The 25,678-nt window shown below is 44.4% G+C and overlaps 1 protein-coding gene across 1 annotated transcript in view; it reads right to left on the reverse strand.

Annotated features, from left to right (window-relative positions):
* COL26A1 (collagen type XXVI alpha 1 chain) overlaps positions 1-25,678 on the reverse strand; it is a 139,191-nt gene that overhangs the window by 87,926 nt on the left and 25,587 nt on the right. The window contains 1 exon segment of the mRNA XM_088530101.1: positions 22,730-22,833. Coding sequence (XP_088386227.1) covers positions 22,730-22,833 — 104 coding nt within the window.

The following is a 25,678-nucleotide window of genomic DNA, read 5'->3' on the forward strand; positions in this document are numbered from 1 at the left end:
CCAAGCACCAATACAGAGCACATTTGAACAACTCGGGTAGAAGGAATAACATTACACTTCAACACAAAGGGCTTCTTTACACAGAAGCTCAGAAAAGTTAATCTGCACTAACTATAATATTTCATCTTAAAAAGTGAACTAGCTAATCCATATGGAACCCTATGCAGACGTTTATTCAGATGCTAAATGTGTGTCAAGAGTCCTAGGCCAGGAAATCTTCCTGGGAAAGGGAGTTGGGGCAATTTCTGCCTCAAACCAAAGCGAACCCAACAATTTTGAGGCAGTTTACTTATTTCTGATTTCATGAAAAGTCCCAGCGCAGCCTCCCGTGTGAGCTGCCCTACACCTCTGCTGTACCCAGCACAACGCAGGAGATGCATGAAGCTTCTTGCTGAAAACTGTTCCAAGGTTCAACAAAGCTTTACCAAATCACAGGACGGTTTAGTCAGATTGGAACCTTAAGCAAAGATACAAGACGCTCATTTGTGAGTCTGCTTTGGCACTCTCAAGATGGCAAATCAGAGCAAATGGACAAACCTGCCTCTGATTTATGGAACTGTAACAGTGACATCTCTCACTCATGCCAAAAAGATAAGCTACCCTGCAGAGAACATGCAAGCACAGCCTGAAAACCACACTGCAAATCAGTGAAGATTTGAACTAAGAGAGATTAAAGAAGAAAAGGCCTTTATTAAAGCATTTACGGCACAAACAAACTTTCCCCTGGACAGCTGCTTCTTTGCTTGAAGAAAATACGTATTTAGTACTCATAGGAATTATATCATGTTTGCTTTCTCCTGCCTAAAAACATACATAATATTATTTCAGCACAAAGACAATTTATTCATGGGTCTTTTAATTCATTGAAATATTCACTTCAACTCCAAACCTGCAGCTTTAAGTGTTGGCTGTGTTTTCCTAAATCAATTACCAGAAAGGGATCCAAGTCCCCCTGTTTCTCCTGCTAGTAAGAAAAATTGTCATTATCAACTTCCAGATAAACCAGTGCAAGGCACAAGTGCCGCACTGAAACACCCAGGCTTGACTCTTCCTTTTGCATGAGACCTAGAAGAGAAGTATGGAATGAAAGAACAAATAAACGAATAAAGCAGACACACACACACTACGTATCATCATCTTCTCTCAAAGGACTACAGAGCTCCCAAGGCCACATACTTTCCTCTGAGCATGTTCTGAACCTGATTTCTCTCCTTTGGTGGGTTGCAAGAGCAGATGCAGGGCTGGGATTTGATCTAAGGGGTTTTGTCATGAGAAGCTGCATTAAAGTCCAGGGCAGTATTTTGCTCTTGCTCTCCTCACATCACAGGGCTGCCTTCTTGCTCTGCATTATGTCAGAATATTTTATAGCAAGAAATGGTAGAAACAAATACCATCAAGCCAGCCCTGCCATTCCTCCCCCACTCTCCACACAAGAAAACCCCTCCGTCCCCACAAAACAAGCCGAGCTTACGCCAAGCCTAACAGAGCTCACACAGACATTGTTATCTTTTAAAATGACACCTTCAATTTAATTATCTCAGAGATTAAATCATCCCCAGACTATTAAGCAAAATAACTCAGTGGTGCCAAACACTGCATCACACCATGACTTTTCTTTTTGCTAACCCCCTTTAAGCCTCCGCTGTGACTAGATACACCCCATTGCAGAAGTGCACAGATTGCAGTCGTGCCTGGTCTCCCCGAAGCCAATCCCTGCCCACACAACACGCCAAGTTTCCTCTCCAGCTCAAGTCTGACCTCACCTTCACTGCTGTAAATTCAGAGCAGGTCCCCACGCTTTAGGGACTATTTTAAAACATGCTGTTTATGCCCTAGTAATAGGGAGCACCATCTCCAGATGGACAGGAGAAGCATCTGCATCTCTCCCTGAGCACTTCTCCAACAGCCCCAGGCAGATCCAGCCTACCCAGCACACAACCTGCACTTCTGCCTCCTCCCGAAGTCGGTGGAGATCTCAAATTTCATGGTGGAAAGAAAGCTTGGTCACCTAATCCTTAATAGCCACCAAGATAACTACCAAAAGGAACTATCAGGGAGAATGAATTTTTGGAAGAGGCTAGGATTAGATGCCTCAAAAGGAATGCAGAAACCTCCCCAAATCTGAGTTACAGGCAAAATTTCTCCTGGGAAATGGTTCTTGAAGCACAGCAGTCTGCCAGGACGTGCTCTGGAGCGGGCATGTTCTTCCACACGATGCTCCCTGAGCTGTTGTCACTGGCAGCAAAAAGCTCTGAACATCTTGGGGGTTCATCCCTGAACCACACAGACACGGGGGAGTTTGTTGGAGCCCTGCGACAATTAGTTCCTGGGGCTGCTCACATGCAGGAACACAGACTTATGGCTGCTTTAATTCTGCAGTCTTTAAATTAAAGACAGTGAGGTCTGTGGGCTGGGGACATGGTTCTGCATTTAAAGCACAACACGGGCTGTATCTCACCACGTGAATAACCCTGCTTTGTCCTCTCCTTTGCTATTATTCCTATCCCCTGACAAGAAAACTACGTGTTTGGCTGGTGTCTATGCTGTTTGTTATTTCAGATTCCATTATATCTCCCCTTGCAGAAAAATGGTGCTGAGTTGTTTGGAGAAGGGTAAGAGCCTGTCATTTCTACAACAGCTTGCCTTTCAAAAAGCCTTAACATTCAAGTCCTCTGGAGACCCAGAAACAAGAGACATTGGCCCAGGAGACTTGTGGGCTAATGGCAAGACACAGTGTTGGATTTAACTGAACTATGGCCCTGTGAATGCGAATGCCTCCGAGGAGGAAGCAGCTGAACTGGAGGCAGAGAGGAGCAAGACTTCAGGTCACGGCTAAGAACTCACCCGTCTGAGTTATCAGGCTGCTCAGAGTCAGCAATTTGTTTTATTCACAATACTCACTCTGGTCTTGTATCTTGTTTACCCCAGCAATCCATTCAAAAACTCCACGTACTGCTCGTGTGCTTCAAACGAGCACTAAAGAAATCATTCTGCTAAGTCAGGAGCTCAGCAGCACAGTTAATATCCCCTCCTTTCCTCAAGCATCAAGAATTGCCAAAATATTTTCTCTTTGAAACATGTCCACAGGTTTCTAACTCAGCTGTTGGTCTAACCTAAAACCTGAAGGTCTTGCTCATGCTGGTTGTTTCCTCCCTATGGCAGTTACCTTCAAACCCTGTATGGCTTCACTGGTCTGAACTATTAATACAGTGTCCTGCTCTTCACCACTGCGGAGCTGAATGTCTGACACCTGCCAAAGCTGACATGTAGACAAGGCAGCAACGAGGACACATATGACTGCATTTCCACCACTCTGGATAAGATTTTAAATCCTTATGAACAAGACAGAGGAAAAAAAAAATAGTAGTAGTAGTTAAAGATTCCTGGTAAAGCTATCACACAAGGAGCCACTACCCATTTCTCCCCACCTGATCACAGCATAACCATGGGGCTCCTGGTTCCTCATGGCCTGTAGGTGTCATCTGCCTCTCAAAATGCACTAACATTTTGAAAGAGGGATTATGAAATTAAAAAAAAAAAGTGTTAAGGGTTTTGTGTTCTTTCACCCAGTGCAGGCACTTGATTTTGATGACATTACATAGATTCCAGCAACAGCCCTCAATTTCTGTGGAAAAAGCAAGATATCAGTCACTGTCCAACAGCTACTCCCTGACTGGCTCTTTTTCAGAGTGTTGTAGGATCTTCTTGTACAAGCAGTCAAGGACAGGCTCTGTAGGTGGGCTGGCACTTAACTATCCAGTTTTCTTAAATAAACAGAGGGAAGTAAGATTTACAGTCTGCCTAATCAGTGTCCACAACTCCTAATGATCCTTAGTTCTCCTTGGATTAAGGGAATAGGTTGCTGCTTGGTTTCCTACTTTTTTGTTTATTCTATCCGTCAAATCTGCATAGACTAACCTGTGAGAAGAGCAAGACAACTAATGCACTGAAAATGTTCAGAGTTCCAGGATACATCATGTGGTCTCCAGTCCCAAACTGGCATAAATTACATCCTGGAACACATTATGTCCTGCTATGTTAGACAAGAAAGGAAATGTGGTATACAATGAAATGAAAGACATCCTGGAACTTATTATATACTCAAAAGACAAAAGAAAGGACATTATAGGATTGACGTAGCTAATAAATGATGTGTTGGCATCTCTTTTCCACTAAGATGTGGATTAACAACAGATGTATTACACTAATGTCTATTTGTACACTAATCTAAAACAACTGTATTGCCGTTGCAGACAGGAATTTGATAAATGCAGCCCCCATTCCAGCTTCAAAAGTGCTGCTGAGCTCTAGGAAAGGTGCAGAGGGGTGTGAGCCCACTCCCAGAGTTTCTCCTTTCAGAGTTTGTGCCCTTGATCTCACCTCCTCCTCCCAGTAGAATTGGCTTTGTCATCTCCTGGTGATCCCTCAGCTGCATAGTCAGGTAGGAAAGGGGCTGCCCTTGTGACTTGGCCTGCAGCTCAGCTGTGGGATATCTGGGAATTAAGAACTACTCTGCCTGCTGAAGGGCACTCAGTGCTTTTGAGCTCCAGAAGTTAAAGGGTTAAATCCTGAAGCCTAGCAACTCCCAAAATATCACTTTCCTTCTCAGAAGCCAACAAGCATCCTGCATTTACATAAAGCCCTCCAGGGAAGGCAGCTGCAGAAGGCATGCACAGAAGATGCCTTCCTCAGGTGGCTGAAGCATAGAAGGGAAGATACCCCTTGACTTACCCTCTAGCTCCTTCCCACAAGTAGCAGCTGGAGCAGAACTAGAGGCAGAGCCTCCAGAGCCCTGTTCAGTCCCAGTCTGATAGCTAGGACAGTTAGCTCAGTTCTCCTCAACCTGAAGAGGCCAGCTCAGAAAAATCAGTCCTTACAGTTCTGGAATCTGTGAGGAAGGGGAAGATGGCAGGAGGAGGTGACACTTAACCAGAACTGTCTCCAACCATCTTAGCAATGCAGGTGCATTCAGCTCAGCTGCAGAGAGGCTTTTCCAGCATTGCTGTTCTCCTGTAGCTTGTACAGCACAAATGTGTCTCCACAACCTTGAGGTTTGTGGAGTCCCAGGCCAGGAAAGCAAGGAGAAATGCAATGAGCTGCGGTCCCTTCTCCCCATTGCTACTGAAGTTTGATACATGTGATTTCTCCTAAAAACACCACAGATGAATGGGACAAAGTGCAAGCAGGGAAGCCTGGGCTATCCAATCCTTTTAAGGTACCTTTTACTGGTATTCAGAAGTAGCACAGAGAGGAGCTGCCACGAGCCAGCAAAAACAGGGCACAGTGCAGCAGCTCAGCCAGGAATCAGCATCCCCAAACTGTTTTGCCTGTTCTTGACCTGGAACACAACCAGTATAAAAGAATAGGAACAGATCTATGGGATGTTGGGGGAGTAGAATAAAAGAAAGAAAAGAAACAGAAGCATGAGAGAAGTAGGGGAAGGAATGCAAAAGCTGGCTAAATGAGAAAACCTAGGTGAATATATCTGGATCCTCCCTCCCTGGCCAGTGGTGGCTTTTTCTGTAAAACAGATTTTCTCTGGAACAATTTGCATGTGCTTCCAAACTGAGTGCAGATCTGTTACCAGTCACTCAAAGCTTCCCCCCAGGAAGGAGCAGAGGTTACAGGAAACAGTGACAGTCTGTCTTTGTGCTGCTCATAGCTTGCCTTACTGGTACAGCTAGGAGAAATATCTGATCATCTATTCAAAGTCATCTCCACTGTAGATTTTAGACTATGCCTCATTCACTGCTTTATTTCCCACTATATGTTTAGCTGGTCCAGTGCTGGGCTGGTAACTAAAATATTAAATTGAGAAGCAGCTACCCCATGATTTCTCAAATATTTTTTCTTCTCAGAGACACTATTTCTACTAGAATTGGATAAAACACTCCCTGAAGAATGCCTAGTGATAAACACAGAGACAGGATTAAAATAAAGTTATCCCTTACATTTTTAAGTTCTTAATAGATTATCTATACCCATATACTCACAAAAGGCTAGTGAAAAGGCTAGGATGCTGCAGAATAAGTGTTGTTCCTAAACTAAATATGCCCTCTCTTTTCCATAAAATCTCTGCAAATTTTTAGGCAAAAGGGGATCTGGAATCCAGAAGATAGTCTCTGCCTGGTTCTGGTTCAATTTTTCGTTTCTTGCATTTCTCCTCTTTTCCCTCCCCTGGATATACATCAATGCCCTTAAGGTGCTGAAAAAGCTAAGTTACTCCACATGGAGTACAATTGGAAAACCTCTCCAACTTCCATACAGTTAAATATTCCAGGACAGGCTGCAGTTGTGCTTCCTGCAGCACTTCAGCACTTTGAAGCAAGTCAACTTCTCCTGGGATAATGGGATTTGCAAGCTTCCACATTATGACATTTGTTTGAAGGAGACTCCCATGGGCCCTGACAAAGCGACTTGATGACAGGTCTCCATGAGAGGCCAACGTGGTGCTCTCCTGTGCTGACACACAGGCAAGACAAGGACAAGCCCCTCCTGGCAGCCTCACTCGGGAGGCAACGGGCTGACCCACGGATTTCAAACCTCGTCCCTGCTATGCAGGGTTCCCACTAACGAGCCAAGCAGCCCAAAGGCCACAACACCACAGCCTGGGCCAAAGAAGGCCCAAAAGATTTCACTTGGTCTTGTATTTGAAGTACAGTGCTCTGGGGACAGAAAATGATGGCTTTTACAATCCATATATAGCAGCAGGTCCAGAATCCATTAACCAAAGAAACTGCTTTCTGCTGGAGAATGTTTCCTAAAACCCACAAATCAGTGTGCCAAGACCACCCCTGGCTGAAGCACCATCTGTTCCTCCATAAATCTCCTCCAGTTTTGGTAGACCACCAGCCTTCATTTCTTTTCCCCATCAACCCAGCAAGGAGATCGATGCCAGCAGCGTATGTAGCTCCTTGCCCTTACACCAACCCAAGAGAGAGATAGCTCCATGTTTCAAGGGAAGGGAGCGAGTTTCACCTGGGCAAACACGCAAGGATACAAAAACAGGCTGCAGACTTAGAAAGGTGGGACAGAAGAGGAGATGAACTGGGAAGAGCAGCTGTATGGACTGAGAGGATAACACATGGAGGAACTCACAACGTTCTGTCCTAGGCTCCACAGTTCCTGGCTCCAATGCTTGTCCCTGAGCACCAAACACTTCAGATGAGTTAAGACTCTGGCCAGGGTGCTGTTATGAAGCTGGATCTTTACTGCTTTCCATCTGTTTGTGCTTGAACTGGTCAAGAGTCTCATGAAAGAAAAAGTACCTCCAAAAGGCCATCAACAGGCAGAAACTGGGACCCTGCAAGTGCATGTCCTAGAAGCAGAACCGAGGACAAACTCTGGCCAACAGAGCATTTAGAGCTGTATTAAGACTTTCTTCTTATGCTTAGCCATTAAAAAAAAGCCCAAGTTCGGGAGGAGAGGGGAAAACACACAATTTTTAATGGAGTGTCTGTGTGTGTAAATGTTGAAAAGGGACCCTAAGGCCACTTCAGCCCATGCAGCACATTGGAAAGGTACAGTCTGGAAGTTTTAATTGCTTGAGTAGCCTTTATGCTGCAAAGTGAGCATTAATACTTCATAATACTTCATAATACTTCAGCAGGAGCATCTGTCTCATAGCTTTGCTGGGTGCAACCTCATTTTGTTTTGTGACCTCTGAAGACCTCATAACTATTTGTCACTTCTGAATCTCATCAGGCTTGCCACCTAACTGCCCTCTCTGGTGCATTAACCACTCGGAGGACAAGGGGGCTTCCTGTAAGGCAGGAAGCAAGAAGCCTAGGAGATTGGGGCTTTCTGATCACAAGCATCAGGACACAGACAAGTCATCATTCTTGTATGCAATATCTATGAGAAAAACAGGAATAAACAAGCAGGGGTGAGTTCAGCTCATCTGTATTTGCAGGCAGCAAGCAAAGATCGCTCCCCCCTTTGCAGCACACTAACTGCCCGTGGGGATGTTTGAAGTCAACTATACGGACACACACGACCCTCTGGAAATTAGGGTCTTGCTCCATACACTCAAAGGGCAAGAAGCTTCCTCAGTTGCCTTATGGCAACAAGCACAGAGCAGCTTCTCTACCACCAACTGCCATCTCTGCTTATTGAGCATTAGACCTCGTCTCCAGAGATCTGCAGTGCAGACAGGTTCCAGGAAATGAACTAATGTGATTATGGATTAGAAAAGATCATGAGAGGCCCAGGTACGATAAGAAACAGATCCAGACACAGATATCTGCCTGCAGCAGAAGCCTTTCCTTCAGGAGACGCAGGTTGCGGAGCAGCCACCCAGGGAAAGCCAGGTCCTCTTTACACGAGGACAGGCATCAGAACTGGAACCAAAATGCATAGCTGCCACTTGCTCCAACAGAAAAAGGAAAGTCTAGATGGCAGATGCTATGACAGAGACAACTGAACTAATTTGCTGAATAGGACTTGAGGCCAAAAACCAGAGAAGAATGGAAGAGTGTCCTTGCTAAATTCCTTCACTTCAAGACTGTGTAATTAGGCCAGGAAAAGCACAACAGAACGTGCTGTAGAAAAGTCTTGCACTGGCTTGTTAACCTAACAGGCCTTTTCCATCTCCAAAGTCTGCATTTCATAGCAGGTACCTGAAAAGTAGAGATTACATCAGGTGGTAAGCCAACAATTCCCACCACATCAAGAAAATAAGCCCAGATCAAGTACAGGAAAACGTGTATTGAAATAAAAGCCCCCAGACCCGCTAGGCCCTCATTAACAGGAGAGCCTTCCCTAAAAGCCAGTGGAGTTGTGGCCCAACAACCCATGGCAGATGGGACGTGTGTGACATCTACGAGTGCCGTTCGGCACGGTGCCTGCGTAGGCCTGCTCTGAGCCCGCAGGGCCCAGGGTACAAGATTGCCCATAACATCATAACTACACCCCACTACTCACATATAGAGCAGCAGCTTAGACCCTGGGCAGAGCTTAGCTAGCACAACCACATGGTTGAACCCTTTAGCAAACAGGGTCTAACTTACCTTTAAATGCAAGGCCCAGGCAACCCCACTAGCAACTCCAGGGATGTTGCTGAGACTGTAAACAGTGAGTACTTCTGAAAGCCAAACATTTGGGCACCACAACAGAATTCTTCTCTTTCCCCTACCACCCCATAAAACAGAAAGGCTACCCAAAATAGCAAGCCAATTTTTGAAAAGGTTCCCGTGTATCAGCTCTTGTGTGACCTTGGCTGAGTCACGACGGACCCAGGAGTCCTCCTCTCTAGCTGGCTGCTCTAAGTAGATGGCTACGCTGCTTCCCTCGAGACGCAGCAAGGCAGAAATAGGAAATGAAATGGAGAACAGGGAGGAAATTCCAACACAAAAAATTAAGAGGCAGTCACAGAATTCTCCTGGTAAGAAGTAAAGAAATACATATGCAAGAGTGAAGGCTAGAGACACAGAAATATCTTGTTAAATTTTTACAGTTTAACCACTGAACAAGTTACTTTCTCTCTATAATTTATACCTGAATTGTGTGTCTAGACATGACATCATTTTAAGGTATGCCTTGTGTTCTGTGGTAAGTTTACAATAACCAGAACTTATAATTGCTGTGGTTCAGGTCAAAGCAAAAGAGGAAAAAATACCCAAAGTACCTTCTAAGCAGCTGTTCTGCTGTTTTAGTGTGTTTTTTTCTGTCAAGGAGACATGACCTAGCAAATGCTAGAAGCCAACCTTAAACCAACTCCCCTTCTGAAAAGTGATGAATTCCATAGATAATCTTCTGTTCTCAGGCAGGTTTGTTCGGTATGGTTCGTATTAAAACAGTGAAGGATGGCCAGATAAGTAAGGGCAATGTAAATGTCTACTGTGTGCCCCTGGAGATTGACTGCTACAGACATACCAGACCCCGCTGCACATTCACATAATAAACCAGCTATCCGAGCACAGTAAAACAAGCCTGCGGGTCTCAGATGGGATAACACTAACTATCAGCATCCTCTCACTGCTGAGACATAAATCCCGAGGCTACGAAAGCTGGAACCAGAGCACAGTTAACACGCACCAGCCACTCTCACAAAAAGAAGGAATCCTGTGGTGATAAGGGCTGCTGACCAAGTGACTTGAATCACATGAGGAATTGCAATCCCTGCTCCAAGCGCATGGCCTGAAGCGTGCTGCTGCATCAAGGAAGGAGAATTTAAACAGCAGAATTGGGGAGAGGGAAAGAGGGAAAACAGGACAACCTGCTCCTGTTTGTGACCACGGGCACCCTTGATCTGAGGACCAGCCATGGAGGAGCTGGAGTGAGCATGAGAGCACCCAGGAGGGCATCTCCAGACACACCAAAGCTGTCCCCACAGCAGCAAGCTGAGGGCAGCTCCCAGGCAGTCACACCCAAAGCATCACAAAAGTCCTAAAGAAAAAGCAAGAGCAATTTGGAGAAGGTACATTGACCAGAGAACAGCATGGAAATCACAGTCCCTAGCTTGCATTGCAAAAGGCACAAGTATGTCACCCACACACAGGGATGTGACAAACATTAACACGTGTAAGAAACAGGTACTCGGGTTCTACAATACTGTGTGCTCCATTACTCTTCATGTTATGCTAACAGAAACAACCTATAGCTTTTAAGTTATCTAAACTAACATTTAAAAAAAGGCAGTAGCTCTTCTTAAGATTTTAAGATTTACGGTGGATGAAGAGCAATCCTGAGACAAAAGGTTTCGCTATAACAACTGTTATATGGTCCCAACGTGAGTTTTTTCCTACATCCATAAACATAATAAATCCAGACACCATGTGTATTAGAAAAAAACTTAATGATTTCTTCTTACATGCAGTTCATTCAAGCCCTGCTCACGAACATCCTTTACGATGCACATGCTAACAGCAAAGAGAAGACAGCTCATGGCCCTGCACCAGCCTCCTAGGGAGGAGGAGAAGGGATGACTCAGTCTAGAGAAAGCCTGCCACTAGATATTAATAGAGCCATCCAAATTCTGATTAAAATATCCCATTAAGTGCAAGAAGGACCTTCGTGTTTACAGTTCCGCAAATAAATTTTATGGTTATCATACTTACTGCTATTGCTGGTTATTCTGCTTCCCTAAGACAAGCACAGAGCAAGAATGATACCTTTGCACAGACTCATCACACTGTTAGAGAACTTGAACCACTCGCGTGGTAAAGAGAACAGGCTTTTTTAATTTGTAGCTAGTAAAAAGCTACTGTTGGGCTGTCTGATTGCCAATATTAAGACAAAAGTGAGAATCTTCTATGTTTAACAAACCAATATCCATCTTCTCCCTCCCACTCAGTCTACCTGTGATAGAAATAATTGCTTATTTATGCTTTTACAAGGACTAGCTAGTACACAACGGAAGGATTGTGTTCAAGGCATCGCTGGCAGATCACACAGGGAGATGTGCTTAGCAGATAATACAACTGGAAAACGGTGGAAAAGCCACTGTTTGTTTAATCACTTCACAGTATTTCTGAAAAGATCGAATAATCCAAGTTCAGGAATAACTGTTCCCCTTATTTAATGGACTGTAATACATTAATCCAGTGCAAATCCCTGCAGCAAGACAGCTAGCTGTAGCGTTCAGAGCCATCACTGGATGAGCACCGAGTTGTATGCATTTAACAACTCTCACCACCAGTAAGGAGAAAACCAGAACCTTTACCACAGGCCTCTGCTCTTTAAGCTAAAAAACAACAGGCTGGCAACAGCAATAGGTGGTGGGGTATTTTTTTGTTTGTTTGTTTTTTTAAATCATTCATTCAATTTGGCTACTGGAAAAGAACTAATTAACTAAGATATTCCACAAGCTCTAATACTGTCTCACTGCTACCAGGGCAGTTTCTACAGCTTGTGCTACCGAAGCAGTCTTCCCTTCTCCCTGAGAACAAGACCTGAAAGCTTCAGCAGAAGCCTCTAGCACTTGATGTAGGAAGTCAGATTTGGCATCATCACTGGTTGCAGGAAATAGTCTAGTTAAAGACCTCCTGCCCTGAGGGATGGGCTGGTCTGGATCAGTGTATTCATATAGGCATTTGCAGGAAAATAAAGAAACCAGCAAGAATTTCTTGAACCATCTCTTAATACCTCTACAACTACATAAAGGTCAGGACCTCTTCTAGCTCTGTATTTCTATAGTCCTGCTTACTGAGAATTGCTGCCCAATTAATCAGAGTCTCTGCCTTGGGCAATCCTGTACCCCAGTCTGTTCTGTTACCATAATGCTCCAGCATTGGATCTGCTTGCAGCAGATGCATACATAGAACTGGAAGATTTAGCAAATAGTCACAAACAATAGTTGCTTTTGCATTATTTGTTTTGTGGTATCAGCAACCAGAAATCAGCAAATGCTGCAAGAATTTTCCTGTCAAGGAAGATCACACAGAAGACGTGGTTGCACGTGTAGTACTACCCTGATGTTGCCTTTCCTACATGCTGCACCCATTGCTACTCATCTCAAAACATCTGTGCCTTTCCAGAGACTGATTACAGAGACACACAACAGCACTCACTATCTATAAGAGGCCAGGGACTGAATGCCGAGTTTATTACAGAACAGGGCTGGAGTAAACTGCCTGCCAGAAATCCAAATTGTAGCCAGTAAGTCCCTCCAGGCTAACTTGGAAGGTTCTTGTAACCTCATTGCTTTAGGCCTGCTGGGCTCAAAATGAAATGCAAACTTGCATGATACTTGTGGATGTGTCTGCATTATCCAAGCAGGAGACAAAGCAGGAGCCCAGGCAAGAAGCTTAGGAGTCTAGAATAAAAATCATCATGGTCCTTAGTGAAATTACTCACTGGGGATTTCAGAGAGCCTTTCCTTTGTGTTTTTCCTGCTTTAGCAGTTGAGAAACCTAACAAGACTTGTCTAAATGGTAAAGTTTTAAACTCAAATCTACTTTGATTAACTCTTTTAAGTGCAGTTTGAAATCTAGCTTTGTGGCAGATAATCAGAGCTGATGCCATTGGAAAGCTCATCAACAAGCTTTTAAGCTTTAATTTCTTTTAAGAACTGTAAAGTTGCTACAAACCCACCCAGCAAGTGTTCTCTATGCTGCAGTGACAAGCAGGATATCTTGCAATATAATGTTTGTGAAATGATTAAATGTTTCCCGCTCTCCACAGTAACTCTGCTTTCCCTTCAGGTCCTGTTTTGGGAAAAAACAGATAGCTCAATGTCTACCGGTTATATTATTTTTAGGAAAGCCTACCTGTGCTGTTGATATTTTAACTGCATATATAAATGTACATAACTAGCTAATGATCAGTTAACCAATCTAATTATTTAATAGTATGAGATATTCAAATATTAAAGGCATGGTCCTTTCCCAGCTGTACACATTCCTTCACCCTGACACAGCAAAACTAGCAATACTCAAGTTCAGATCTGTACCACAAATTAAGACTAACTTTCAGATTGAGGGTTCATGAGGCAGAAGCCACTGCAATTCTTGCAATTCGACTGCTGTGAGGAACACTGATATACACAGGCAGACACCCCTTCACAGAAACATATACGAGATTCTACATGGTGTCAGATACAGCCTCCTGGATACATTAGCAGTAAGCATTACACCTGCAGAGTGGATCTGTGGCACCAGACTCCAAAGCAGCGTTTCTTTTACTGAGCTTATAGCACTTCTGAACAGAGCCTCGTCCCATCCTCTTCCTCAAAGAGGAGCTCCTGCCTTGGGATCTTGCTGCCCTGCGAGTCACCTTCCATTCAAGATTTGTGCTCTGACTACTCCTGCCCCTGTATTTCACTGCTCACACATCTGACCAAATCTTACATTATGGATTTCTGCCCAATTCTACAATTTAATCAAAACCTGACTGCCTTTTAATCCTAGTCTACCATGTATTATTCCCAGCACTGCTCAGCTGTGTAACATGCACAGATCTGATTAGAGGGCTCCCTTCTTTCCTCTCAACAATTTTTAAATGAAATATCAAGTCACACCAGACTGAGAACAGTCCCTGGTGCAACTCCATTTGACACCTCCACCCAAACTGACACAGCCTGAACCCTAACTAATTACACTGCACCGTTTGTTTGGAGTGAACTGATTGTGTATTTTGAAGTTGTTCCATTTAGCACACATCCCTGTAGCTTCCCAAATGGAGCTATACTAGCTCTGCTGCCTTTATCCTGCTTATTAGCACATCAAGAGAAGACTCCATGTTGGCATGATTTGCAATGAACTAGCTTTTACCTAGTATTTCCTCAGCATTAAAGTGAAATTAAACTCAACTAGAAATTATTTGGAGGGACACATTTGTTTCCTCTTTTATTAACAGGGAGTTAAGAATGAAAGCCCAGGATTCAGCAACAAGGAAACCTGACACCTACCTCTTGTTCTCACCTCAAGGTCTTCCACAAAGCATGAAACCGCATTCACAAACTACCCTGGCAAATCCACCTCTGGTCCCATTCCTGGGTCTACTCTCCCAACTCTGTCTGCTTCTCAAAATGAGTTTCCACTGCTTACAAAGTCATCATAGGGCGCTATGGCAGCTCAGGATGAGGAACAGACTTTATATGATGTGACACTTGCTGAAACTCCTCACTCGTCACATGCTTCTTCAGATGGAACTAGATGCTCCAGCTGACACAGAGAGCTGCAAGTTGAGGGCTCCCTGTGAGGGGTCCTGGCTTCTGGGCCTCTGCTCAGTACAGAGTCCGTATTCATTAGCTTTTTTATTTCTTCCCCCCAACAGATCAAAAAGTCCACCTTTCTTTAAGGTTTTTGAGAAGTTGCACCAATACAAATTCATTGGTGGTATCCTAAAAGGCATTAGGGTTTGTGTAGGACTCATGGAAAAGCAGCTTTGATTTTCTTTCCAAATCTTGACTAAATGATATAGCAGCATATCCTTTCTGGTAATATTTTAACAAACATCTCCAAGTGCATCTCAAAAGTTCAGAGCTTTATGTCACAGCTGCTAAATGCCACTGCTAAGTGGCATCTAAAAACAAAGCAAAAAGCTTCACTGACTCTTATACACAACCCCTTGGAGATACAGAACCAGGTGCCACTACTGCAACACATTCACATGGATTTGTTACTACAGCCTTGCTTGGAGGAGCTCCTGGAAAGCTACAAGCTCCATGCACACTGCAGAGACCCTGTGCTTAGCCCGTACATCCATCTCTTCTGAGGGAAGTGATTCCTTCCTTATGGTCCCTATGGCACCATAATATGTTCTTATAAAAAGGCCTCTAAGTAGTATCATGTTATTGATCATCTTTTGAGTTAGGTTTCTAAAGACTGTAGAAACACATATCCTCTTTCCCTCAAGCTACAGAATGTACAACAGTGGGAGCAAGACATAAAATACCTGATTTATTTTCCATGAGGACTTGAAAATATCCTGCAACATGCTTGAGAAAGTCCAGCTTTGTCTGTTAGATTTCCAGGTTTTGCTCAAGAGCAATTTGTTGCCTTTGTGATGGATGTGGTTTCTCACCTTCATGCTCTGATCATCTGCACTGAGCAACTTTCAGCTTCTTGGGAGTTGAAATAAATGCAAAATCCATAAACCAATTGTCCCAGCTGAACCCAGGATAACAGCAGTGTCAGGGTCTGAAGGGACAACATATTTCAGGTCAAAGATATCCACCCAAGCTAAAACACAGCATAACCTAGGAACGTCTCTCCTACACTGTCCAAAGAGCTGAACAATTACAGGCACGAAAAAAAACCAAATAGTTTAAAAAATTCTCTTCAAATATTTAACTTATATTTTGAAAGTATGGGGTTGCCAACATAGCAAAGCTATCCTAAAGTATTTATGACCTCTTAAGTCCCCAGCAAATCCCCAGCTTCTACCTGAAGGTGGCATTTGTGTGAATGAACCTTAGTGCTGCGCTTCATGTGCTCCCCAGCGTGTTAATGTTTTGGAACAGCCCATAACTGGGATTTGCTATCACAGACAACACAAATGCTACCGTACCACTTGCAGCTTAAAGCTCATATGGTGCAAAGCATATTCTCCATTGTAGGGCATGATAAAAAATAAGCAATGGCAGCACAATTCTGAATCCACAGCCATAGCTTGAAATGAAGATTACATTAGAGGTGAAGAACAAGAGCTTTCTCCTCTTTCTCCCCCAACCCTTGTCATTGCCAAATTTCCAGGATACATCAAAAAAGTTACCTGAATGATAGGAAAAGAGATGGCACTCTGCATACCAGGCATTTCTTAGTGCCTTAAGGATGTTCCTGGGTTAAATTTGTTAAAGTCTTCCTCAGGGAAGCATCTAATCCAACACCGTTTGACAGCAACAGCAACATTAAGCCAACTTAAGTCAACAAGTTTCACAACTAAGCTCTTGAAAAGCAGTGGGGAATCAGCTGTAATTTTGCAACTGCTATGCTCAGAAAAACAAATGCAAGACAGCTTGTTAAATGTCCACCAGCTTTGAAAGAGTCGGTGAAAGAAGATGCTCTTCATTGCTGCCCCTTCCAACTGTAGACATTTCATTCTAAAAGCATCCTAAGCCTCATTTCCTATTCCCAATAAGAACACACCAGTTTCTGATAGCATCAGGAAATCTCAGTTACAGAGATGCACCAGAAATGAGTCTTGGAGATGTGTTTGATACAGCTACAGGGGGCAGCTTTAATTCTCCCATTGTTACCCACCATTCCCTTGAAAGGCACCGAGACAAGCTGTGGACACTAACTAAGAATTATTATTGTACTTAGCACTTCCATATGCCACTGGAATTATGGTGTGCGCTTGGAAAAATGTTAACTCTGTTGTAAATAAAACCCCACCCCTCCTGCACCACCTCTGGTGGGAATTTCTGTAGAGAAGAGGAACAGGGTGGAGTATTTTGGGAGAATGTTTTTCATAACTTTGGTACTATGTCTGCAGGATTGACAGCATGACTTATCAAGTCCTCCTTTTCCAAGAGGACACAAGGTAGACAGCAGCAGCACAACTTGGACTGATGCAAAATATGATTGAAAATTCCTTATCCTGGACAGAAAGGATGGGTTAGCTATTCCCCCAACCTTCTGTCTTTTTTTTTTTTTTAAATAAGCCACAGGAGTAAGGGATGCAGGTGGCAAACAGCAGCAGCCAGCAGATGCTGCCTCAAGATTTGGACGCTAGGAAGCCAGCACAGAAGGAAGCTCTACACAAGGAAATATTGAGGTAAAACACTTGGGTGCAACAGCTTTGATTGGCCAGAGATGTGTAGGAGTGTTTATAGAAATCTAATAGCAAATGCTTTCTAAAAGCTCTCAAATCCATCATGGGTGGATCTTTATATGGTTACAACACGGGAAATGCAGTACCGAGAATCTCTAGGCTTCATTTCTCCTCCGCTTTGAATGTTCTCCCATCAGGAAGTCCTAATTTGATAAAACAATACCAGCTCCACAGCTGAAAACGAATTGGCAACATTTGACATCCAAGAGTCAATTCCCTTTTGGCATACAAGCCAAAGGTCTGCTGTTACTTCCCCCTCTTTCTATAGGTTCACAGTGGAGTTCAAAGGGAACCCCATGACCCTCCAGGCCAATGTCCTGATGGGCAGGGGCCTGAGAATTTTGCTCATCTCCTCATGGGAGCAGCACACAGTAACTCTGTAATGAAATCCCTCACTGCTTCAGTAAGCCTTTCCTTACTTGTTTATCTCCTTTGCTGAGCTTCAAGATCACTACCATTTTTCCTTTTGTTAAAGGCAGTAAGCACTCAAAGCAGGCTCAGCTGCTGTCACTGATACAGCTTAAAAAGCCACAAGCAACAGGCACAAACAACAACATCAAGCAGGTACTATCTGACATCTATGGACACTATATAAACAAACACCACACAGAAAGCTGCTTTCATGCATCAACTTAATCACAGACAATTACCCTCATTTGACAAGCTTTATACTAACCTCAAAAAAATTTCATAAGACTTAGTTACCACATTTTTTACTACCTACCTGCCAATTGTTTTACTAACTAGCTGATTATTAGGAAATTCAGGCTCAAAGCAACAACCTAAAATGTATTTCATAAACACAGTTTCTAATAATCACTAAACTCTCAAATCAAATTTTAGAATGAAATTTTTAGAAATAAATATGCTGAGAAACCAAATGTTAGATTTTTCTTTCACTCTTTTTTAAAGTCTTTCACTCTTTTTATTTTACCAAGGGATATATCTGAAAATGTGTGACCATTAAAGTCCTCTGAACAGAAGGACATTCTCATGCCCTCAGCACATTTTGCCTCATAATTGCATTTGCTAGCACAAGTCATTCCCTGCATTGCTGTTCTGCTTTTCCCCTCCTGAGAACAAGAATCTTTCTGAGCCAGCAGTAAGAGAGTTTTGCACTATATCACATCGAGGGCACTAAAGGCCTCATTTTCTTGCTCTGCATCAAAAACTAAATGCACAGGGGTCTAGCAGGTTTGAGTGTTATCTCAATATTTTCAACCAACAGTTATTAAAAGCAGATAAAAATTATTCCAGGAACTGAAATGAACAAAAAAAAGAAAAATCTCAAATTATTTCTGCAGATTGGGTGCTCAAATTCTCTTTCTCCACACACTAAACAAGCAAAAGTTTAAGCCTCACAGGCACAATAGCATCACTTTAGTTGTACAAAGTTACTCTGGAGCCAGTTCTGGCCCAAACATTTAAGCTGTCTCCTGTCAGTTTGTTTATGGGGGTAAATAGAATACCGGCTACTGTCCCAAATTCAAGCAATACAAACAAACAAGAAATATATGTGAAATTTGTAAAGAAAAATAAGATCTCACCTGGCTTGCTAACTCTAAAGCAGTGCTGAGCCCCTGAACTTGCTAGGGACACTTTTCCTCTCCCTAGAGATTTCACTTACCTGTGAGCTTTCAGCTGTATAGGAGGGAAAAAAAAAAAAAAGAGGCAGAGTTGAAGTGTCAGCATCATCCTGGACTCAAATCCATCAGCTTGATGCATGATTGCAACAGCTAAACCTCTTCACCTCTGCTCTGCCCTCCTCCATGTGTTCTTCATGTCAGCAGCCCGGGTGGCTCAGGGTGTTCGTTTCCTGTCCTAGGCTTGGGCACCAGTTTAAACAAAAAACAAACAAAAAAAAAGGCCCAAACTGAAAAATAAAAGTTAGCATCTACTGACAGTTAAATCCACCAAATGTGTTTGCATTAAGTCTCTTTCTCTGTCCAAGAAAATTGCAAGAAACTCTTTAGAAAGTCCTGGACAACTGGTGATTTTTAACCAACTCAACTGGCTGATCACCGTTCTACAACTATAGGAAAGGTATTGGAGAATTCCAGAGGCTGGCATGCCCTTGCTTGAAGGGAAGGCAGGAAAGGGAGGCTGGGAGAAGGGAAGGTGCCCTGAGCAGTGGGAAAGGAAATGCCCTGGAAGCTGCCATCCCACTGCAGTGATTTAGGAGCCAAGCAAGAGGCAGAAGCAGCATTCTCTTCCAGAGCTCTGCTTCCTCCAGATGCTGCTGCTCTTTGACAGCTGCAATGCAAGAGTTAAATTCCCAAGATAATTTAAACCTAAACAACGCAGCCTTCACCATTAAACTAGGTGCCTGCCAGCTGGTGACAGTTAAGCAATTACTTTCTCAAGCTAAACTTGTTAGCTAAGGGTCAAGACACTCTGTAATACTTGAGCTCCATTTAACAGCTTGCTCTATCAGCAGCATGTTGCTGGGAAGGGGAGGTTTCTCAGTGAGGGCATGTCTCAAAAGCATCAGGAGACTGTAGTAGTTGGGGACATCTGCATGGACATCCCCTTGCCCAACACGGAGCAGCTGGCTACAGCTGGGAGATGACAAGGCAGAAGCTGTGGAAATAGCTGCATTGCCACCTCTGGATGACTGCAAGCCCTTTCACACAGCTTCCTTCATTTGTCCTGCCACCATCCTACCTTCCCCGACCAAATGCTAAATGAAACAGAGCACAGAAAAAAGGGGCAAAACGACCTTGCAAAAGGGCAGCTAAAAAAAAAGTCCATCTGGAAGATGGATCATATGTTGGCTCCCTCAAAGGCACCGTTAAAGAATGGCACAAAAGGAATAAGCATCATCCACCCTCCTGGGGATTAATGTAGAAGTCAGTGGATAGGACCTCTCCAATTTCAAGCTGCAAAACTCACTAGTCTGAAAAAGGAACCTCATAGACATGCCCATGCACACCCCATTCCCCAGCCAGACCTCCGTGCTCTTGATCAATCCATTCTCTTTTGGCTTAATCTGTCCTACCCGGGAAAATGCAACGTTGCTTCCCCTAGAAGGGATGAGGAAATCATTTGGTTGCTAGAAACATGAGGCATCTTCTACAAAATGGAAGCCCAGAGATACTGTGGTAGCCATTTGACTGGCAGGGAGAAGAACAGAGACTGGCAGATATTCAAAGCATTTCTGTCATATGCAAGTCACAAACAGGCAGGCCTGGTCTGCCTCCAAACACACCTTCAACTTCAGAAGCTCCAGTCGGACAGACAATTGAAATTAAATATTGAGATGAAATCTAATTAATACAAGAAAAGAAAAAGATGAAAGCATTTTGAAACTCTACCCTGCTAATTTGCTGTGGCTTCCTAATTGCTCTGTTTTTGTTTTGTTTCAGTTTTCTGTTCTCTTTTGTCTGCTGTTTGCAGCAGAGACCCACACAGATGTACGCTTAGAACAGTTTATGGGTGGAGAAAGGAAAGAGGCTTTCCATTGGGTTGCCAAAAGTAGCAAAAAAGCTCTTAAAAAGAATATCTTTCTTTTTTTAAAACCTATAACTCAAACTGACACTAGCAACAGCATTAATGTAAGCAGCATTTTGCTTCTAAACACTTTTTTGCTTTTAAAAGCAGTTTGCTTTTAAACTTGATGCTTCTAGCCAGTTGGAGGTCCCTGTTCATACTACAAGTTGCTCCTAGGAAGTAAATAGCACATCCCTGCTCCACTAGAAAGGGGGAGGGAAAGAGTGAGGGTGGTTTTACGCCTTCCCTCACCTCCTCCCCCCCCTTATTTATTTATTTATTTATTTTTAAATAAGGCAACTGGGACTGTCGGTAGCTCCAGATGTTTTAGGGGAGAATAATAAAAAAAATAAAAAAATAAAAAAGTAAAATCTGACACATGAAAGGGAGGGTTTGCTACTGGCTTTCTGCTCACATTCCACAGCCGTTATCCAAGCCCCAAAGTGCAGTTCCACCTTGAAAACTGACTGCGTAAAATTGTCACCTCATTCCACAGAGCTGCTCCTGCGAGATCCTCGCTGACTCTCACAAAGAGGCTTCCACCGGCTTCTTGATTTCCTCTGAACATCGCCAAGATGGATCTGGCACCGCGGGAGGGAGCCGGATTCTCTCCTTTTCACCAGCAGCACCACTGAAATGTAATCTCACACCTGCCCAAACCTACAGACCCATCAGGCTCCACACAAGCTTCAGGTCCCTGTTCCGATCCTCAGCCAGGCTGAACCACAGCTACTCTGGAAATAACAGCTCTGCCATAATCCTTGTCACCCGCTTCCCTGCCTGGCCAGGTAAAAAGCCAAGCAGATGCAACAGCTTCCCTTTCCCAGGCTCCCTTCCTTTAGCAGCATGCTAAAAGGCAAGGTTTGATCCTGCTGATCGTGATTTATGGTGGCTTTGCCACTTTTTTAAGACTTTTGTTAAGCTTCTGAGAAGCTATTGTTTCCTCAGCAGCCCAAAGGGAACTGCTGTCTGGAACCATAATTCTTTGTGACGTTAACAAGAAAATTTCCTCGTTAGTGATTTGCCCAAATTGTGCGATTAACACCAAGACATGGCAGCACAAAGAAACCCAGGGCCAGCTACAAGACTGCAGCGCCTTGGAGATGGTGCATGTGAGTCATCCAGCAGCTGGGTCACTTGGCAAAGGACTAGCAAACTCACAGCACCATTTCCCTGGGGGGCTCTGGTCATGAACACTCACAAGGGGGATTTGGCTGATGCCACAGAGCCTAAACCTGAATTTCAATGGGGAAGCTGGGCTTGTTTTTATGCCTCAGAAACAATAGTTAAACCAGAGAATGTCCCAAAGGGAAATGCGCATCACGCCCTTTTTGTCCATCACAATGAGAAAGGGAGAAGATTTTCCTTTTTTTCCCAACTCGGAGAAAGCACAAGGCTTTTTCCAACATCGCAGATCAGATGCCAAACTTGGAAGTGCATTGCGTGTACTAGGCAACCTGCCTGTGGTACCCGTAAGACAGGGCAGCGATGGAACGGGAACAGGAGATGCTAACACAATTCAAAGTTCTCAGGGAACACACATTATTGGGTCTGGAGCTCACAGGCCTAGCTCTTGCCAGTAGCCACTCGGGAGCCATCTGTCATCAGCTGCAGTGATGAAGGTTGGGATATGTAGGAGATGCACACTGACAAGGAGAAAACACATTTTCTGGAGTATTGCAATGGGGATGCCAGTTATGCATACACTCTACCTCAGCAGACATCTATGAAAAGGCCAAACTCCAGTACTCATTTCTTCATTATGCTCCCCCACCCCATTTAGCCTTTTTTGCAGGTATTTTGCATGGTATCTCTCCCAAGGACACCTTTGGAGCTTAGCCTTCAGGAGAACGACTAGGCATTAAAAGCCCTTATTATGATGGGGAATGAAACAATAGGTGATTTGTTCTTATGCTTGAGAGGCACAGGGCAAATTAAAGACTGAAGCTCCACTCAGCCCAGCTGGTCCACGCACACATCCCCCTTGTGCTCCGTAGGGCAGATGAAGGGCCAGGTCACTTACCCTCCTCGCAGTTGCTCCCTGTGAAGCCCGGGCAGCACCTCCACTCCAGCGTGGTCACCGTTCGATAGGACATCTTGTACGTGGGCCTGATAAGAGTCCTGTAACTAACACAGACAAGAAGTCAGCAGGCTGCACTGCCCGAGCCAAGGCAGAGCTACTACCAATTCATCACATATCTTCTGGCCTGGAACTATCCCCCGAGCACCCTGCCACTCCCAGCTGCAGAGACACAAAAAATTGCTGAGCAAGTGTTTACCATAGCATGGACCTGATTCTGCAGTCCTTGTTTTTCTCTCTAAACCCTCATGCTCTTCTGGCTCTTCCCCACAGCTCTTGCTACGTGGAGGGCTCATCGTGGACCCCTCTCCCTGCACAAGGCAACACGTGTTCCCACAAGCTGCTGCAGCCCCCGCGTCCTCTCCTTGCTCCTTCTATGGCATTAAGCAATGTTTTAGACTGAGGCAGCCTTCTGCATATGGTCCAGATTCCCAGCAGTCTGGTCTCCACAGTGATGCTAAAAAATTTATTATAGCCAGACCCTACACACAGATGCGTCTCCCTTGGAGAGCCAGCCCAGTATGCAACTCTTCCTTGAGATCTTACCCTCCCCTGGCTCCTTTTTTCCAACACTTCTCCACTCTAAGATCCTTTACTTCCAAGGAACTTCCCTTGGCTTTTCTCACTCCCATCTCCAGACAGCTTATCCCCAGCCTTCAGAAAGCTTCCTCAGGGCTTGTTTGCTCTCCTCAAATCTGGGGAAATTTTCTACAAACAAGAAAGCTATTTCTTTGTCCTCCTTCCTCTACAAGTCTGTCATGTAAAAAGCCCCCTTTTCCCACAAAAAAAGAGCTCCAGAATTACACGTGCATTTGACTGTCCCCTCCCCAGACTAGCACTCCTCTAGATAGAAGATTAGCTTTTCCTTTCCTGTATGTGCCCGTTAAAATACAGCTCATATATGAATCACCTTTTTTTCCTTCCCTCTCACCAGAGGTCACATTCACAAGGCAATTGAACCTGAGCTGTTGAAGCAGCCCAGCAGGAGCAAGGACCATGTGACAAAACACTACATCAGGGACCTGGTTTGCAGCTTTGTCTTTAGCCTAAGTCACCTCCCCACCCTGTGCCTCAGTTCCCATTGCTGAGCAGGGCTGCATCCTTCTCACAGTGTAGGTTTCACAGGGTTTATTTGTTAGCTCTGGGCTCAGCACAAAGCATCCCCAGGGCCAAATTAAAAACAAGTATTGTTGGAGGCCAGACAGCTCTCTGCAGACACAACGAGCCCTGCGCAAGACACCACAGTGATTCTGAAATCAAAGTAAGATGGCGAGTTGCATAAATCTCAGCTTTTGCCTTAAACCACCCATCTTTCAAAGTCAGGGTTTTCCAGTACCCAGCCAGACAAATCACTGCTTCTATTCATGAAGTTAAAAGCAATACAGAAGTTGTACTCTGCAAGCTCTCCTCAAAATTCCTGCTCTTATTTAACAGCCAAAGGAATTTGGCACACATAGGGAAAGCCTGAAGCTTTGGGATTACAGTGTTGCAAGCTGCAGCTTTAGGCTTCTCCCCTCAAGACCATGCACGATGCAGGTACTGGAGCACACCGAACCCTCCAGAAAGAGGATCCTCCAGGAGTGCGGAGAGCTGTGAGGAGACAGAGCACTGCCCCAGGCCTGCCCAAGCACGTGGCCAAAATCAAGCCAGAAACTGCATGAATCCAACCCAAAACCCCACCACAGGGCAGGGGACACAGGCAGACATACCTGATAGCTCAGTAGTGACATTTGGTAAGGTTATTCCAAAGAGCAGTATCTTACTCTTGGTTAACATAGCTTTTGAAAAGCTAATTTTTCCATAGCTGGGACCTGTTATTTCTGCCAGCTGACTCAGAGCCCACGTTCTCCCAGAGCCACCAGAGCAGAGGGCTGCACAAGCTTCCTCCTCAACACACAGCAGCCTGGGCTTGGATCGACACTGCCCAGCGATGGGGAGCACTGCGGGCTCCCTAGGACATCACACCCTTGCCCTCCAGGCTACCACAAAGCACACCAGTTACTGCTAATATTGACAACTCCAATCCAGCCACTTGCCTAATAGGGCCTGGGAACCAGCTTGTCCCACCTAATGCTTGGCACTCAACAGTGCTTAGGAGCCTGCAGTCACTGCGAGTTTGACGACCTGGCCCTACATTGATGTGAAAAGGTCTTTAGTGTTTTTTTTTTTTTAGATGCACCAGCATACAGAGGCTTTAAACATCTTACTGAGGGCCCCTCAGAACAGCTCCAGCAACATTTAAGAACAGAACGTGAGCCTCCCAACTCCCCTTCTCAACTTCAGGCTCAAGATACCTTGCTACGTTTACGTCCTGAACCAACAGCCAGGAGTTCATGACTTTGTCCCTAAGACCATTAGATTTGACCCTGAAAGTCTCCATCCCCATTACCAGCAGCTGGAGCCAGCTAGTCTCCAACCACACCATGATTTCAAAAATCGTGTTTCTGCCAACACCAAGATGTTAAAGCTCTTTCAAACTTCATTATGAAGTGTGGAGAGTGGCTTGAGCCAGACTGGATTCTTGGCAGTGGTTCTACATTAGGGAAGTTGCTATAGTTTTAATCCTCAGAAAAGCAGGGACTTCAAGATAGGACAAACATGGAACTCAGCTGTCACAGCCTACCACCCACCCTGAATTTCCTGGAAGAGTCCTGTTTGCAGCTCTGTTTAGCATCATGCTGAAGTCAAGCACACTACACGGCCCCAGCCTGCTAGCTCCGATTTGTTCCAGTGCCACTTTGTGCTTCACAGCACCATTTTTCCTCAATCATGTCACATGGCACCATGGTCTGCTGTCACATGCATCACCATATCCCACCATGCAAGCTTTTGTGATCATTATTCCAGAAAGGGAACAAAATCCTTTAGCAAAGCATTACCACTATCTCTGAT

The sequence above is a fragment of the Tinamus guttatus genome, unplaced genomic scaffold (assembly GCF_059628265.1).
Source record: "Tinamus guttatus ecotype Peru unplaced genomic scaffold, ASM5962826v1 Tinamus_guttatus_pri_ptg000356l, whole genome shotgun sequence".
Taxonomy (NCBI): domain Eukaryota; kingdom Metazoa; phylum Chordata; class Aves; order Tinamiformes; family Tinamidae; genus Tinamus; species Tinamus guttatus.